This window comes from Aphis gossypii, chromosome X (genome assembly GCF_020184175.1).
Source record: "Aphis gossypii isolate Hap1 chromosome X, ASM2018417v2, whole genome shotgun sequence".
NCBI lineage: Eukaryota > Metazoa > Arthropoda > Insecta > Hemiptera > Aphididae > Aphis > Aphis gossypii.
In genome coordinates, this window is record NC_065533.1 from 19,761,706 (window position 1) to 19,781,285 (window position 19,580).

The 19,580-nt window shown below is 25.3% G+C and overlaps 2 protein-coding genes across 3 annotated transcripts in view; both read right to left on the minus strand.

The window, feature by feature from the left end:
- Positions 1–818: 818 nt before the first annotated feature.
- On the minus strand, positions 819–6,028 carry LOC114130826 (protein MAK16 homolog). Its single transcript, XM_050205293.1, has 8 exons — positions 5,822–6,028; positions 3,581–3,627; positions 3,363–3,506; positions 3,090–3,272; positions 2,894–3,023; positions 1,452–1,532; positions 1,047–1,199; positions 819–984 (listed from the first exon to the last, which is right to left on the minus strand). The coding sequence occupies exons 1-8, from the start codon at positions 5,834–5,836 to the stop codon at positions 889–891; spliced, it is 849 nt and encodes a 282-aa protein (XP_050061250.1). The 5' UTR covers positions 5,837–6,028; the 3' UTR covers positions 819–888.
- A 3,783-nt stretch (positions 6,029–9,811) lies between these two features.
- Positions 9,812–19,580, minus strand: part of LOC114130825 (excitatory amino acid transporter 1) — a 28,494-nt gene continuing 18,725 nt past the window's right edge. For both annotated transcript variants that reach the window (XM_027995891.2, XM_027995892.2), the window contains 9 exons: positions 16,500–16,679; positions 15,154–15,471; positions 14,689–14,731; positions 14,551–14,596; positions 12,051–12,243; positions 11,744–11,977; positions 11,257–11,451; positions 11,021–11,155; positions 9,812–10,154 (listed from right to left, as the gene is read on the minus strand). In XM_027995891.2, coding sequence (XP_027851692.2) covers positions 9,998–10,154; positions 11,021–11,155; positions 11,257–11,451; positions 11,744–11,977; positions 12,051–12,243; positions 14,551–14,596; positions 14,689–14,731; positions 15,154–15,471; positions 16,500–16,679 — 1,501 coding nt within the window. In that variant the 3' untranslated portion in view covers positions 9,812–9,997. The remainder of the gene's footprint in view (positions 10,155–11,020; positions 11,156–11,256; positions 11,452–11,743; positions 11,978–12,050; positions 12,244–14,550; positions 14,597–14,688; positions 14,732–15,153; positions 15,472–16,499; positions 16,680–19,580) is intronic.

Here is a 19,580-nt window from a genome sequence, read left to right on the forward strand (position 1 = left end):
TCCTTTAAAATCTTAAAATAAGTGCTATAAAATGCCTTAAAAACACAAAAAAATTGCAAAAATGAAAATTTATTTTGTTCAAAATTTGAAGATTTAATTTTCCATTTTAAAGATATAATACAAATCAATTGGTCATCAAGTAAATGAAGTTACAGACCTCAAATAACTTTTAATGTGCTTTTGAGTCGAAGATGAACACTATCCAGAACAATTTATGTGTGCATTAGAAGAGTTTATTCTGAAAATCATAGTTAGATTAGGAACAATACTATTGTAATATTTTGTTTGATTTAAAAGATAATATAACATGAAAAACCAAAGTATATTATATTTTCCATTAACCGATATAATGTGGGTTTGTTTAAACCAAAAACACATTGTATCCCGCTACAACCATCCAAATCTCTACTATTTAGCTCCAGTTGTAAGAATTAACCACATTTATTCAGCGAATAAATTATAAGTAGATATATTCAGTTCATAATATAAAATTATAAGAAGGTTACACTCATTATTTAATACTTTATCATTTTCAACACCATAAGAGAAATTTATGGGCTTCCTTATACAGTTTAAAATATAGATACTTAAATCTGCATGATAATTCAGCACTAGCGCCAACATGTTTAAAAGTAGTCTTAGTAGTTTGGCTAAGTAAAGTAAAATGTTAATATTTCATAAAAAAATTTGGAGCACATGAAATAATATTAACATACTTTAAAGTCAAAATTAATTACCAATAATAGGATTATAAAAAAATATTTCATTGATTATTTTTTTACTTAATTAATTAGTTAAAAAAGTTAAGTAAAACACAATTTTTAATAATAAAATTAAGAACTATATTTGTAAGTTCAAATGACATGTAGTTAAAATAACAATTAAAACTCAATTTGTTTTATTTGATTCATTTTCGTATTCAATTTCAACATGAGGTCTGCCTTTGGGTTTAACAACTTTTTTGGCTTTCTTAGCGGCAATATCCTATGAACAGAATATTTGTATCAGATAATCAGATCATAAAGTATAAATATTTTTTTAAATACCTCAATATCTTCCATTTCTTCTTCTTCACCGTCAGAACAAACATAATCAGAGACATTATCACCATCTTCTATATCACTATCAAACATTTCATCATTATCTTCTCCAAAGTCAGACTCATCTTCTGCTGCAGTATATTCATCAGCATCAGCATTCTAAATATATAACATTTAAAATTAATATTATAATACATAAAATGGGCATATTTTGTTGTTATTCTTCAAGTATTTAACTAATAGATCTGTTTGATTGTCTACTAAATTAACTATTACAAAATTAAGGCGGAATAGATTGGTATCTATTGGTTGATAACAGTATAATTATAATACAGCTGCCTTATTCTACTTGACAACTACTATTAAATTTATGGTAAGAAAATGACACTAAATTAATTATTATATACGTACATCTTCATCTTCATCTTCTTCTCCTTCTTTTTCAAGTGCTTTTTCAAATGCTTGTTGATTAATATTGTACATATCACCATACTAAAAAATTAAAAAATTTTTTTGATTAAGATCATACAATGCAAAAAATAAGCAAATTTGTTATATTATATAATTTTTAAAGTACAATACATATTTAAAACATTTAAATTAATTTTTATCTCATAGTTGGTAAAATTTTAGATTTCAAAGGAAAATAGTTTTTTATACAAGTTGAGTTATCTGTATAACTCAATTGCCTACTACTTTAGATTATTAATATTGAGAAAAGTGTTAAAATATATTGCTAGATTTTAATGATAAAATAAGAAATAACAAATTTTCTAAGAGTAAGGAGAACAATAGTAATTTTATAATTGAGAACACAAAATCTGACTTGTGCTTTTTTCTACCCATATGTCAACTAGTGTTTAGGGTCTTGCTTTTTAACTTTTCTGCAGCATTTAAACAATGGATGCAGGTAGAAGAAATTTTAACTATTAAGCGACGTGGTACAATTAGGAAATGACCACTATTTTCATTGATCATTAGTTAGATTTTGTGTCTTGAAGTATAAAGATAAATATGATACTAGCATGAAAATACAACTGTTAAATTTCTACTGAAAATTAATATTTAAACAATATTATCGCATGCCTCACAAATTAAAAACATGACATATTTTTGTTTAGCAGTTCAAATTATGTGAAGTAACATTTAAAATTCAAAAATTTTTAACATTATAATATTTAATATGTCTTCTAATAATATTTTGATTTTCAAGTAAGTTATGAGTATGTCAAGTATTAAAAATTCTCAGAAGAAAATATTTTAAATGTACTTTAATTTTTTTAGAAAAATTAAATAATTAAATGTTCTATGAAGCCACAATTAAATTATATTCATAAAGAATAAATCATGATAATATCCTTAATATTTTATCTTAGGATGCCTTGAACATGGTAAGGTATTCACCTTAACTAGTTAATAGTTATGATAGAGAACAAGGTTTAAACTAATAAATCATAACTGGAAACATTTTTCTAACATAAAAAAAAGTTCCACTTGAAATAATATTTGGTTACTATAAAAAAATAATAATAAAGTAACAATAAAACTATTGATTAAATCAAGTTTAGTGGCTAATCAAATTTTAGTTCCATTTCATCCTCTTAAAACAAAATTTTATTTATATTCATGTAAAATTATTTTAAAGTATTTATTTTCTAGTTTTTAGGATATTTTTGGGGTCATCAACATCTTATCTCTACTTAGATGTATTTATATATAAAATAATTTTATAAAAAACATCCAAAGGAATTGTCAAATGGAAAATATTAAAAATTATAACAAATGAATGTTAAATACGTAATACAGGTGATTAAAAATGATATAAAAATAAATTCATAATGCTGAGCACATACTGTTCCTTTTTTGAGTCTTTCAACCAATTCTTTTTCAATAACATTATCAAGACGAGCAGCGATTTCAGCTTTATATTCTCTTCTTTTGACTCGTTTTTCAACTTTTCTTGGCATTGAAACTAATTCTTTCCTAAAATATAAATAGTTTTAACACAAATTATATAATGTTTAATGATAGAAAAGTACTATATCTTACTGAGTTTTAAGTTTGAGTTTTCTCATTCGAATTAGATATTGAGTTATTCGAACAAAACGCTGTTTACACATAGACTTTAATGGACCTGGCCAATACAACATGTGTTCATTCATTTGTTGTATAGCTTTTTGAAAATTTCTTGATAATTTTATCTTTTCCCACTGTCTTTTTGGATATACAGACCTATAAAAAATGCATTAAATGCAATAAATTTTATAATTTTAAATTAATCATTAAAAATCAACTAATACACTACTAATATTAAATTCACACCTTTCAGCAGTTTTTAAGAAGAGATATATAATACCCTTCTCTTCTCTAACAGTAGCATATCTGCTATTAGCCAATGGACAGTGAGTGCGATTGCACAAACCTGATAAATTATATTCATTACGGCAAAAATTTGATGTGTCCGTCCTAAAAATTTATTAAAAACATTATAATTAAAATCAATTAACTCAATTAATGTATAATTATAATAAATAATTTACTTGATTTTGAAAGAACAAAATGTATCTTTTATAATAGACCAAACAATCTGAAAAAAAAATATTAATGTTAGATAATTTTTTATAAATGTTCAATAATATAAAACTTAAAGGTTAAAACAGTTTATTAATTAACAATATTCAAAGTTTTATACATTTTCTAGGTATAGAAAATAAATTAGTAAAATTTTCAAATACTTTAAATGCATAGTCAAAAAATATTTATGATATTTAGACCTACTATCTGCACACAAAAATAAATATTTTGATAAAATTTTTGATTAAAAAAATTCCATGGTAATAAATCAATACTCAACACCAATCATTAGAATTAATATAAATAATTTTTTAATATTATCAATTGTAATATTCAAAATGTAATTGGAAAATGAAAACAATATCAGTATTATAAAATGTTACAAACACTAAAATTGTTTTACCTTTTAGATAACCTACTGTAAGGTTTGAATTTTTATGTAAAAGTATTGTAGGATCTTATTAACTCTTATAATCTTAACTAGAAATAATTTTCATTAAATCTGTCAATGTTTTGTAATGTACTTATTCGGTAATTATGGGTTATAGCGATTACCGCACGCTACACCTGGATTATTATGTATACATCGACCGCACTTTTTCAGTGGAATACATCATGAAACAAAGGAGACATTTTAATAGAAGTTTCTGATCAGTCTTTTGCTACTTTGATGTGATGTCTGAAATGCATCAAAATACAGAGAAAGAAACAACAATATCTCTGATTGCTAACGGACATATAACACAATAGTGAATCTTTCTTATAATTTTGTGGATTCAAGTACACATGCTCACACACAAAATATAGAAAGACTTTGGAGATCAGTGAAATGGAGAAACAAATGTCATAGAGGTACAGAAAGATATTTTATTTGGCAGAATTTATGAGGAGAATACTTATAATTAATACAAATTCGACATGTTACTTCATTGTAATTTGGCCACCACAAATTGATTATTAAACTGTTAAGACTGATTAAATTGAAATGACAACTAATAATATAGTTACCTATTTTATAAATTGTACATATTATAAAGACGGGCATTGCAATGTACATTCGACACTAAGGTAGTCGCGATAACCCATAATTATTGTTTATTCTATAACCAGTACTTACATACCTAATTAATTTTTTTTTTTTTGTGTATTCAAGTAAAAATTGAATAAGTTACAAATTTTTAGATAATGTTATAAAAATTGAATATATTATTAAAAATATTAAATTAAGTAGGTAATTTAAATTTTGCTAAAGTCTGATTGCAATGCTATTATAAAATTGTAAGATTATTAAGGTAAAAGTATAATAGATAATAGTTTATGAGTATGATTATCCAAAATAATTAATTGATCAGTAAGATAAATTTATAATATTTTAAATATTTTATAGTACCTATAGGTACCTGCTTAATTTTTAATTTACTATTATTGTAATTTCAATTGCTTTAAAAATCTTTCATATTTATACACCTTTAAAAATGCTGTAACTTTATCTAAGTTACTTTTATATGCACAAACGTATACATATAAAACATTTTTGAAAGCATTATTGTGTACATTTTACAATATTGTTTGCATAAAATCTAGGTCCTAATTACCCATTACTTATTAGCATCTTTTTAAATCAACTTTATATAATATTAATGATAGCCAAAAATATATATATATTTTTATAATGAAAATGATATAGAATATAAATTCCCAATTTAATATAAGCTATGACAAAATATGACCTATTGAAACACAATTCTTGGGAATTGATTACAAATGTAGGCACAAAATACTATTCAAACAAAATTGTATACATTTGGATATGGACTGAAACGGCAGACAATAATTTGATACTTATAAATAATAATACTATTTCGTGACTACAATGAGAGTACTTGTCTTTCAAACATCTGCTAATCAACTCAAATAAATCTAGTAGAAATTCACAGAAGACAAGAAACAATCGATCATTAACGGTTAGGAGTCCTTTTTAACGGAGTGAACTAATATATCTGAACATATCGATAACAAATTTTGACAACATAGAAAAAAAAGTACTCCTCTACGTAGCGCTAAAGCCGCGGCAGGACGATAGGTAGCATACTCAGAATTGAATATAAATCGGTACATTTTTGCCGGAAGATGACATATTATCTGAGCTCTACAGTACTAGCTGATTGAACTCGTGTTATTAAATAATTACATTGTATTTTACTTACATCGTCTTGATCCATATTGGTAAGCTAATATATGTATGCGATCATCCACAGGTAAAATTCAGCACTAGGAGTACTCTGTTAGCAGTTCTACGCTCGGCCTGGAACACCGGGACGCACATGTACAACGAATAACAATTTATTATGCCGCAGCCCGCGACCGCAAGTAAGTACGTCCAAAAAATGTCGTTGCCAAACAGTAAATACGAACACGGCAAAATTTTGAGGTTAGGTCCATGTGTCGTCTGGGTACCAAGTGGGGCGCTCGAAAACTGTACGTTGCCCACAATCAAACGACACTTGTCGTAATATTATTTTTTATCGGTTCTTATCGCAGACGCGGCACGTCGGACGTATTTAAATATTTAATGTTTACGAATTTCTGAAAACGAGTACACGGCGAACACGTATTTTATAATATATTATTATCTATAAGTTGATATTATATATTATTATATATATTTATATAGATATATATGTTTTTTACGGCTAAAATAGACTTTTACCAAATACTTTAAATCACTGTAAAATATTTGTTTGCATTTGTCCCAGATAATTTTTCAAATCATTTTACATTACCTCTAGATCTACGCATAATACCGATTAATAATTTAATATAATACTCTTTTAACTGCTTTAAGGATTTTGTTGATACTGCCTAGTGAACAATAGTTAAAACTAAAAAATACATACAGTGAGATCCTTCGCCGTGAGAACTCTGAGTTGCAAGGTAAGTATATTGATGTGATGTAAGAATATATTCTCCTAAAACTCATAATTATATGTTACTATTACTGTTAAACTTATAAAACTATAACAGTATAACACTATACTCACAGTTAACGGAGGGTAGTAACGGAGTAAATAACAACATATTATTTAACAACTCGTAGGCCAACAAACGCGTACCGGGTACCCTCAATGACAAATAATAATATGTTGTATATTTAGTAGGCCAACAGCCATTCATCGTCATAATATTGTTATAATATTATCAATATAAAATTTATAATTTTGCGATTTCTTGAATAGTGAATACACTTGTGGTGATGTTCATAAATAAAACTACCGGCGTATCACGTCGTGATTGTAATTAACACGTTTGGGTAGAGCCGTAGAGGAGCTAACACTCACATTAATAATCGTTTACACTACTACACACACGAGATCGTTGAGGCGTCGAAACGATATGTGAATTAGGTTGCCAATGATTTGCTCCTTAATAAGTAACCGGCACCGGCAGCCTTTAACATTTTATAGTCTAATATATTAATATGATAGGTGTATTGAAAAGTAGTACACTTTAATAGCGCATCACGATTGCTAGAATTATGCAATGAATACAAATCGATATCGATCATATAATTTGTCGTCTGTAATTCTATTATTGTATACGAATTGGAGTAACAACTTGCGCGAACTAGCACACAATTAATGTGTTCTTTTTAATTTACTAAATATTAATCAGTCGACAAAGAAATCTTGTGCATTTTTAAAATTAGCACTTGTCATTAGAATATTTGTATGATTGGTTGATTAAAATGTAAAGTTTGAATAAATAGGTACGAATAAACGATAGTTATTTTCTTATATAATATATTAATTACCTACTTAGGTATGGACATTATTTTCAACAAGGAACCAGAACAATTATTTAATAAAATATATTAATTTTCAACTTTATTAAGTGGATATTTTATTAAAAATACCCATCTTGGGCATGTGTTTTTATAAACCTAACTATTTACTAGTTAAGATTTCAACTAATCTCTTTCTCTTAAATCCTAATATGCATGAAACAATATCAGCTTTTATTTTTTTTATAGCTACTCAAGGCTCTTTTACTAGCACTTAGTTGGTACCTATATATTTGTAGAATTCTAATACAACTTTATAGGAGTTCATCACTTGCTTTTTATAATTGGGTTAGTTTTGTTGTTATAATTCATTTTATTTTTATAATTTCTTATTCTTATCATGTTCCTATCCAATGTGCATTTTGCAAGTGCTTTAGTTTAGTTGGTATGTTTGGATAAAATGAATCCAGTAAGTACAAATCTATTTTGAAAAATTGATATTTTTATCTTACAATAACATCAAAGCTTTTTAGGACAAATTCTCTATAGCAGAGGTATTCAAACTGTGCCAGGGGCGTCGCGGGAGTTGTCGAAGGGAACCATGTCATATAATTGAAAACCAATAAATATTTTTACGAAAAACGTTCATTATTGTCATTAAGGCACACCGGTTGGGAAACGTAGAGTTGTTTACAATAATCATTCGCTAAATATAGCTTTGTTTCCATAATGTTATAGCGATAGGCGATAAATTGAAGTTTTATTTATAGTACTTTATTATTACAACCAGTTACTATTATTATAGCAATATAGCGGCTAAATTGTTATAATAATAATAGCCCATGTTGTAAGTTTGTAATCATCGACTGTCATCGTTAAATTATCAGTGCATATGTCGTGTTTGACAGTACTAGTCGCGAGCAATAAATAATTAGTATAAATTATAAAATATAAATTACATTCATACAAACATTGATTTTTTTGTCATTTTTAATTTGGGAGGAATCAATATTTTGTGAAGACTCAAAGGAGCCTTGGAATGAAAAATTTTAGATACCTCTGCTCTATAGACATCTAAATGATTAAAAGGAAGTACAAAAATTTTATACTAATATATAATTTTTTAATTTGATAAAAATATAATTATTAATGTTATAATATAATATTAAAGTGTAATTATACTAATGATTAACTTGAACACTCATTATTTTGTTTATTCTTATTGTTCTAAATTTAGGTATACATTATTCAAAAGTTTTGATTAAATACACTGTTTATATTTGTGTAAATACCATAAAAGCTTAATTTTTGTACTAAACTAATAACATGACCATATAAAAAAAACAGTATTAACTAAAGCATAGTAATAACTCATAATCAAATTACTTAAAATACTGAACAATAAACTAATGATTTATAAAAAAAACCAAAAGGCTAATTAGTATAACATTATGATTTTTTTATCTATAATTTATTATTGATGAAATGTTTTTTTTAAATGTATATAAAAAAAAATGAAATAATATTGAGAAAAAAAATGTGGATTACCTTTAATATACAATCTACAAAATAATTATTAAATTAGGTATTCAAAAATGTTTAAAGTTTTCAAATTTTAATTTGTAAGATGAAGTAAAATTCTAAATAATAATAATGGAATATTTTAGTATGGAGAGAAATACAAAATATTTGTTATTCTTACTTAAATATTATTGTAGTTTAATATTGTACACAAGTAAATTTTAAAATTAAACAAAGATTATCATGATTTTTTTATCATTTTAATTTAATGTAAGCCAATCAATAATTAATATATTATAATAGTTAGGTAGCTATGCTTCTGATTAAAATTCAAAATATTAAATTGTATACAAAATCATTATTTCTACAATAATTGTAATAAATTAAATTAAATATATTTGTAATTTTAAGTTAAATGTATTCATTTTTATATTCATAATTTACACAGTTATAAAAGTATATACTAAAAATTATTTTACTGATTTGAAATGTAAAAGCTTATATTAACAGATCATTGTATTAATTTAATGATATATTTTTTTAAATTCATCAGAGAGTTATTAAAATTAATTTGTGACTGTATTATGAGTATTTGAAATTCATATACAAAATACAATGATAAATAGGTAATGTTTGTGTACAATAAAAACTTGTTGAAAAATAATTTTGGAATTTAAGCAATTAATTATACTTAATCTAAGAGAAACTAACCTTCCTAATATTTTAGATTAGGTGTATTAAAAAGTAAAGTATGTATATTTCATATGAGTATTTACAATTGTTTTTAGTAACCTATAGGTATCATCTAACCTATATTTTTATGGTGAACAATTCTTAATAGTTATAAAAATGTTGCTATTAATAATGGATTACAATAATCAAAGTAAATATAATATTTATGTCTAAAACTAATTTGATTTTATTTCGTTAAAACAATAAACAAAACAATATAATATCTGGTTAATAATAAAAATGATGGTACATTGGTACACTCTTATTAAGATTAAGTTTAAATGTTCTAAAATAGAACGGAAATTAGAAAATATAGTCACAAAACGAAAATAAAAATGGCTGATTGTGTCTACATAGATGTTGTGTGCCATTCATCATTGGGCACCTTTCCTGCTTCCACGGTTCCGTTGGACGCCATAATTTCCAAATCGTTTTCTGCCAATTTTGCTACAATTCCGGCACCATAAGCGTCTCCAAGTACATTCACAGTGGTTCGGAATCGGTCCCTGAAAAAATAAAACAAAATACAAATTAAGTGATAAAAATGTCTTTAAAAGATCTCCTTATTATAAAAAACACCTTGCAGACATTTTATGTGTTAAGAATTAAATGATCAATGTTGTGTATAAGTAAATTTTGTTAGCATATTTTACGTTGAATATAACATAACGTTGTAATGTTACAAAATATAAGACAACATAACATGTATTGAAATAAAATCTAAAAAGTATACAATTTGGATTAATGATTCTATCATGTTATCGTGTACGAAATTTTTTAAAGACGTGTACTGTGAATAATCTACCAGATAACTATTAGTTATAATTATAATTTCCAGGTATTAATTACTCATTTTCATTACATATAGTTTTTTCATATATAATTTGCTTTTATCGAAAATTGTAATTATTCAATAGATTGAATTTGAATTACCTACGTGTAATAATGTAATATGAATTAAAACCGAGCTTGGGGGGTCTTGCTAAGCGAACACCGCTATAAAACGATGGAGATACTGATATTTTCAAATTTATTACGACTTTTTCCTAGTCTATTTTATTCATTACCTGTATTTGGTTAATCATTAATAAAAATAAGTTTGACTTGATACTTTGATTAAATTGCCTTCTTTGCTGCACACGAAAATCAATAGGTACTATTTATAGGTTAACCTACTTACTCGTATACTAATGATTTGATAAATATAATTTTAAGATCACCAAGTTTGAACTTAATACATTTTATTTAGTTCAATAATTTAAAGCTTTACATTATATCATAGAAGTCACTTAGGTACTTTCATCAGATTACAACGTATTATAATATCGTGAATAGATTTATACTTAAAATCCGAAAAAGTATTTATACTTACAACAACCAATCGACAGCAATGATCAATGACACATCATCTGCTGGTAGTCCTAATGTGTCCAAAACCATCACCATTGTAACTAATCCGGCTTGAGGAATTCCAGCTGCTCCAATAGATGCCATAGTAGCAGTTACACTAATCAGAATTTTAAATAAATAAATTATTGAAATAAAAGTGCATATAGGTATATAGACACTGAGATTTTTAGTTGACTATTATTAACTGTTATGACGTACCTGACAGCTGCAATTTGACCAAAGCTTAATTGTATGCCTTTCAATTGAGCAATAAAAATTGCCGCCACTGCTTCATATAAGGCGGTACCATCCATGTTGATTGTTGCTCCAATAGGCATAACAAACCGTGAAACTCTAACATCAATTTTATTGTTTTCTTCTAGACAGGCCATTGAAATTGGTAGGGATGCAGAACTAAAATATAGATTTTAAAATTGTTACTTAAGTTTATATACTGTAAAGTAAAATATTTCAATTTTAGAAGGGTCAGAGTAAGAATCAATATAACTATCTATTATACAGATGTCAAAATAATACAAATATATCTGCTTAAAATTTTTTTAAATGAGTAAAAGGATTTAACTCGTAGTTATACCTTCAATTACCGCACCAACCTTTCGGTAATAAACTTACAAATGGTTAACATCAAAATAATATAGATTTTTACGATAAAAACGAAAAATGTAATTTATTATAATGTTTATACCTGGAAGCTGTTCCGAATGCTGTTATAATAGCTTGACCCATGTTCATTGTGAATTGGAATGGCAATTGACGTGTGAATAAACTGTACATAAGTGGTAATAGAACAAATCCATGAACGAACAAACCAAGTACTACTGTCAAGAAATACATTCCCAATCTACCAACAATCACGCCAAAGTCGTCCAATTCCAATACTTTAGATGCTACTAAAAAGAGCACACCCATTGGCGATAACCTGAAATAAAAACAAACAATTGTCTTTAAGTATATAACATAATATTTAATATGTATGCAAACTATATTATTACCAGATCACCCAGTTGGTCATTAACATCACTGCTTCACCCAAACTATCGAAAAAGTTTAAAAGTGGCTTTCCCATGGGTCCCAATTTTCCAATGCATATACCAAAAGCTACAGAAAATGCGACTAATCCAAGAACGTTAGATCCTTCAACCATTTCTGATTTTATTTCCCATAATGTCATATCAGTAGCATTAACTAAAATAAAATATTAATTGTATTAAAAACACGTAATAAAATTACACGATGATCTATATATTTTTTAAATATAAATTATATTATTAACATAATATAGGTAATATTATACAGTAATAGTATAATAGTACTATTTTTATAGGTAAACTTGCAGACAATGAATTGATTAAATAATAGTTTACTTTTAACATGTTATTTTTTATTTATTATTTTAATCTGAGTTATATTTTTTTATAAAAGTTTATTATATTTAACTGTTCAAAAATAATAATTTTCAATTAAAATCTCTAATAAAATATTATATCGATTTCATTTATTCACGTGGTACCTGCATACACTTATAATATATATACACTTATAAATAATAAATAACTTATAAAGTACCTATTTAAGAAGGCATCGATTTGGAACAAGACAGATCACAGCATAACGTTATAAAGTTATAATTATTATATTTGACGATAGATTTTTTTTTAAATTTTATTACCATAAGTATGTAGAACATTTGTAACATATGTAAATATAAAATTTAAAATGTAGTTTGGTAGGTTTTTAAAGTTATAACTTGATTTAAACATGATTTCATATCATTAAGAATATTATAGGTTCTTAGCGGAGTGTCTTACAACAATGTATATTTTTTTGTATAAGTTGTCACCTTTTAGAATAGTAAAAAGTGCTTAAATTTTCAACTTTGAGAACGGTTTATAGTAGAAAATTTGATCCATTTAGTACTTTTGGGAACAAAATTATAACATTCCTAGTATTTGTCAGGATAGGTTAATAAATAAAAAAAAATCATGGAAAACCGGAATATTTATGCAACACCAATTTTTGACAATACTGATTTCATTATTATGTTGCAATTCAAAAACGAATAATCATTGGTATTAGAAACTTTCACCAAATACTTATACATAAATTTTCTAGACATGGAATAATTTTCAAAATATTTTATTTCTTTTTAGCTATTATTTATAGACATTTTTATATTTTTCACATTTTTTTCTTTTGACTTACGAATGTACTGTACAATTTTTGGCTGTAAGTGAAAAAAACTTGAACATTTATTAAAATATTTATTGTAAGATGTTCTAACAAAAATTAAATTATTGAAAATACAGCATATTTAAAAATATAAGCTGACAGAGCGTCTTTGTGCAGAATCGTTTTTCGTATAGGTACTAGGGTGTATCATTTAATTCAAATTTAACATATCAATATTAGGTGTTAGTTAATTTTCTGGTTTTTAAATTTACTTTAATTTAAAAACAATATATTAAAATATATCGGCAAGGATTACGATACATATTTACTTGACATTTGAATCTACAATTTTGAACATAGACGGATAGTATGTAACACTTGGGAACATTATAATAGGATCAATCATTTTTTGATTTATATGGTGTCATTTAAAGCCATCAATTTTATCTATAAGATTAAAGAAAAATCAAATTGATGAAATAAGTCATCGGTAGGTAGTTAACTAGATATATAATGTAAGTCAAAAACAAAAAAAAAACGGTAAATGTTTGACATGATTTATTGTAGGAGTTAATTGTCAGTTATAATAAAATTTGACAAAAAAAAAAAATGTTTAAATAAAGTTTATTCAATCGATCTTCATATTTTTTTAGTTAATGTATAATGTATAGGTAATATTAATCAATATGTTATGTAACGATTAGGTATATGCTAAGTTAAAATGTCATATAATAATTCGCATAAATAATAATTATACGGTATTGATGTTTTATCTATGTTATGTTTTTTTTTTTATATTGAGTGTATAGTATAGGTACCTAATATTTATATTTTATACTCAATAACTATTAAGCATACAACTTAATGCCAAATTAAAAATATTTAATGGCTCATTAGAATTAAATGGAATGAACAAATCTATTATCAAGGATCACTATTTATTTCGATGTTTAAAAATAAGCTCGAAAGGACGTTTATTGTGTAACATAATATAACAACAGTGTCTTTTCTTATGTTAATAAATATCATGCCTGTGCAACTATTTTAGTACCTATCTATCTGCTACAATCAATGTTCATTTTGCAAACTTTAAATATATTAACTGTATTTATAGATTTTTGTTTATTTCGAACAAATAATTTTACGCTAAAATAATCATAAAATAACTAAACATTTTTTTTTTTTTTTTTTTTTAAAGAATTTACATATTTTAAATAGAACAAAAAAATAAAAAAAATAAAATGTTTAGTTAGAAAATGGGAAAAAACTTAGATTATAATTTAATATTTATAACATGAGCTAGGATTAAAAAAAAACGATTACCTGCAGAGTTCGATAGAGGTCTAGGCGGAATAAGTACTGTTCGGTACTAAAAAAAGAGAATAAAACAATAAATATTAATGCCAATATAATAGTAATGTAATAAAAGAACAAATAACAATAAAAATGTAATGTACTCACAGTCGATATTGTTGCTTCAACAAGATTGGCCGGAAATATATTTCTGTAAAATTTCGTAAATTATATTATCTAAGACATTTATTTTTTTATATAATATTTTAAGCTATAATTATAATATTATAGATCGTTAACGTTTAAAATTTTGAAATTGTTAATTACCTACCACGAAAAAAGTATCGGAAAATAATGTTATAATATTTTATATGATTTTACACTCGTAGTTTATTAAAGTATAATGTGAGTAAGTACCTAACACAGTAATATTGAAATTACGTGTGGTAATTAAGGAAATAGTATGTGACATAAAATATATGTGTACACGTGTATTAAAAAAAAAAATGAAGAATACCTACCTATTTTGCTAAAAAATAAATATTTTAATAATGAGATTTTTCCTTGCTTTTACATTTTACGAATCTGTTAAAAGGAATTAAGTTTAAAAAATATTGAAAGTTGTGAACTAACCTTATTAAGTCTAATATAGTGTCGACAGTAGTGATTGGTCTAGTTTCTTGGTGGATGCTCGCGGTTTGCTCTTCCTTGCTCATAATTTTACCGGGATGTATCAGCATCACCCAAAATATACCTTGCAAAACTGCCATTGACGTGGTCGCTGCATAATAAGCAATTGATTGGAACCCAATTTTCTTAGACAAAGATAAATCCAACGATCCGATAGCCGATACAATAGACGATACCAGTAAAGGAACAATCAACATTTTCAACATACGGAGGAAAATATCGCCGGGAAATTGCACGTACGTTATTTCGCGTTTTGTCCATCTACAAACATAATTTAATCGATGATGGTGTTATTTTTCAATTTTGTGTGTTACAAAATGTTAATGATTTTTATTATTATGCGTTTCATAAACACTTAATTATTGTACAAACGCAACAACTTAATAAAAGTTAAGATATCGTAAAATATCCTTTATTACAGTAATTATATATAGCTTATAATATACGTTCAGCTGCAGACAACTAGTTTAAAATCTAAATGCCAAAACACGTTATTCAAGATGTGGTACATGTGTATAGTTAATGTAGCTCAGATGGTTAGTGAAGATCATTGAAACTTCATCGCTAGAAAAACCGTTATATAATATACCTGCTTTATATTCATTCACAGAACTTAATGATTTATATCAGGTATTTTTATTTTACTCGTTTAGTAATATACATATATAAATATATATTTGACCAACATTGTGGTTTTCTCGAAAAAAAAAAAAAATAATAATTATAATATATATTTTAAAGCCTAGTCAGTTATGTCACCAGTCAAACAAAAGTGTTCGACTATTGATTTCATTGTGTTTGAAATTACCATATCTTAAAGTTCTATTTATTTTTTTCGTAGCATTTAGTTAAGTGCTGTAATCGCCAGTACTACATACTATATACTCATTAGATAAATTAGAAATTCGAATTCAAAAAAATACATATTGGTTAGACTTATTATTATATTTCGAACAATGGACAACGCTGAATGCAACTTTGAAGACGTCACGCTGCTACATGCGCTGGTAAACGTGCTTCAATAACGATACCAATAGGATTTAGCAATTTGGAATCAGAAATTAAAATATTCATAAATGAAAAAAATAATATTTATGTTGCAATTTGTAATATTTGAATAAATATACTATAATCATTTATTTTCATGGTGTATTACCTACTGTAATTTTTCACCTGTGGCAGTTATGACCTGTAGGTTGGCGATAAACCAATATACTAATCGGAATACGTTTAGATTCGTAATAAACATGTATTTTAAAGTATGTATTAAAAAAAAATTCAATACTCACTCTGATTTAGATCCTTTTAAAATAAATCCTAAGACCACACCACCAGCTACGGAAGCTATTGTCAATATAGTAAGCAAATTATGACGAAAACATGATTCTTCAATTTTCTCTTTGCTTTGTCTCCTGGTAGTACTCATTGTGTTGCGTCCTTGATCTGAATGAGAAGGTTTGAGAGGTGATCTGTCAAAAAATATATACAGTATAATTATTAACAAAAATAAAACACATATTTTTAAATAAGATTTTAATACTTTTATTAATAATTATATCGTTATTAACGCGTAAACACAAATAAATTAATTGTAATTCTAGCTAGTTATCTATCCGTGACCCTATTAACCTGTAGGATGGTAAACCGGTTTTAACGTTTTAAGTTGTGATTTCGATGTGCCAATGGTCAATATTTACTTTATACTTTGTGTAGATAAATCGCTTTAAGAATAACACAAAGAAAAAAAAATAATGCAATATTTTATTATTGTTCATGTTTGTAAAAAAAAAAAAAAATTATTTTAATTATTTATAGTGTTTTGTAAACGTACTATATTATTATGTTACTGCAATATGACTGTTTTCCATAAATAAAATAATAATATAATTCGTAGAGTAGGTATAACAACAAAAATATAAGAATAATTTTAAGTCTATACAGGTATATATGTAGCGTTTCATATATTATCGCAAATTAGAAATAATGCAGCACAATTTATAAATAGGTGTAGGTTACTTATACCGATTATAATATTATAAATGTTTATTATTAAATTAATAAAGTAAAACGAATGATTACTTCAAATTTTTGTACTTAAATTATAATTGGTAAATATTTGCCATTCGGTAAGTATAATAATATTATAATAAACATCAGCAATTATTTTGCAACGTTCATTTTAGTTATTTTAGTTAGACACAAATGATAATATTATAATCTTATGAATAGGTATTTAGATAAAGAATAGGTTATCTATAAATAATATTGTATTACACGGATTCTTAAAAGCTATTATATATAAGGATGGGAAGTGGATAATAAGGTCATTGCGTAAAACACAATGTACGTACAAATGCTTTGAGCGGTGTGTAATATTTTACAAAGGAGCTCCTATGCTAATTAAAAAAATGCTTACATCCATTCATCAAACACATAATCTAATAAAAAACGTTTAGGCAATTTAGATGTTACAATACAATTTGAACGCCCCAAAATAAAATTAAATCTATTATACACTGCGATAACCTGATCTTATTGATTTAATATATGTACGCATCTACGGTCCTCGAATGAAATTTTAATAATTTTAAACTGTTTAACTTTGTAACTGATGGGTAGATTTAAAATGAATATTTAAAAAAAAGTTTATAAAGCTTATTAAATAAAACTAAATTAATTATTAAAATATTAATAACGTAACCAAATACATGTTTACACACAATGAGTAAATATTATAATAATACTTGAAATTAATTATGTTTGAATGAATTATTATGCAGAATTTATTTCTCTATTTTAAGAAAATCATTACGAGATTGCTTCATGCTAATTATTACTGTTCTGCCGATAGATAATCAGTAAATTGACTGAAATATCAATCTTAGTCTTAGTTTTAGTTCTACGAATGTTAAGTATGACATTTATTTTGATGTCACGGATTCCGCAGACAAAAAGCTTAAATACTAACGCAAATATATGCAGAACTAAAAGCGATGTAGGACAACGTGAAATGAAGATTAATTTATATAAATAAAAATCTATGTCAGTGTTCTTATGAACATATAGTCAAAATAATGTAAAATACGTCATAAAAATACATTTTAATCCTCGCGCAAATTAAATTATTCTTACCTATTTTAATAATTATATAGTATTATTTATACATCTACACTGAACTTTAAATTTATATTATTCAAATAAAATACTACTAGAACAGTAAAGTTGATTAATTTATAGATTATTATAGCATGAATGAAAGTATTTTCTAGTATTTCATATAAATAATATAAGAAAAAGCTGCATAGATATATCGTTATTATTTTAAATAATACTTTATAAATAATTAAATACATTATTATAAATTAATTTAAAACAATTTTAGTTTGCATATGCACAGTGACCTAGTATTACCTTATTAATTTGTATACTATTTGTAAGCAATAGTTAACTACTAAATGAGCGATAAGTTAAACATCTTTTGTATAATCGTTTTTAACTTAGAATTAATAAACTGTTCATTAATTTTAATTAGTGATTTCATACTTTAGTATAAAATAATTTAAATATACAATATATTATTTTATACGAATAAAAATATTCTGAGCGGGAACGACTTTGTCGGCAAACATTTCTATAAGGATATTTGATTAAACGAATCATTATTTATACCTAGTTAAAATATACGATTTTATTGAAATTTTAACTTGAAATCAGCATCTATAAATAGAAAGTATACTTATATTTTCATTATTTTTAAATTACTATTAGTTCAATTTATAAAGAATTAAGCTATGCATATTCAAACTTTTTTACAAAGCATACATTTTTATCAATATACATAGAAAAAATAAAACTAAAAATAAATGTCAAATGACTAAAAATTTAAGCTTTAAGTTAGTTCAAATATTTTGAAAATTGCAATATATATCAACAATGATAATTTGGTGAAATGTTTCAGGTTTCTAAGATTAACGTTTTTCAAACAATAACAAAATAGGTACCAGGATAAAAAATTATTTTTATACGTTTAAATATCTAATGATATCAATCTCGATCGATCATAAAATAATTGTTGAGGCTTTAAGCTCAATTATTTTTTATTCCTAGTAATCATAGGTATATTACGTTTTAAAAACTAAGATATGTCGAAATTTCAGATCTTATAAATTTTTAATCGTAAGAAATCAATTTTGTCAAAAATTATAGGTAGTTGGTTACGTAAATATTTTCGATTTTTTTTTCATTTTCTGATTAATTTGAAAAATACTATGAATTTTTCACTTTCGATCTTCCCTGCTATTAAATCTCCTAAAATTGAAAATCTACATTATTGGAGTACTAATATTTTCATCGCTTTCTTTAAAATCTAT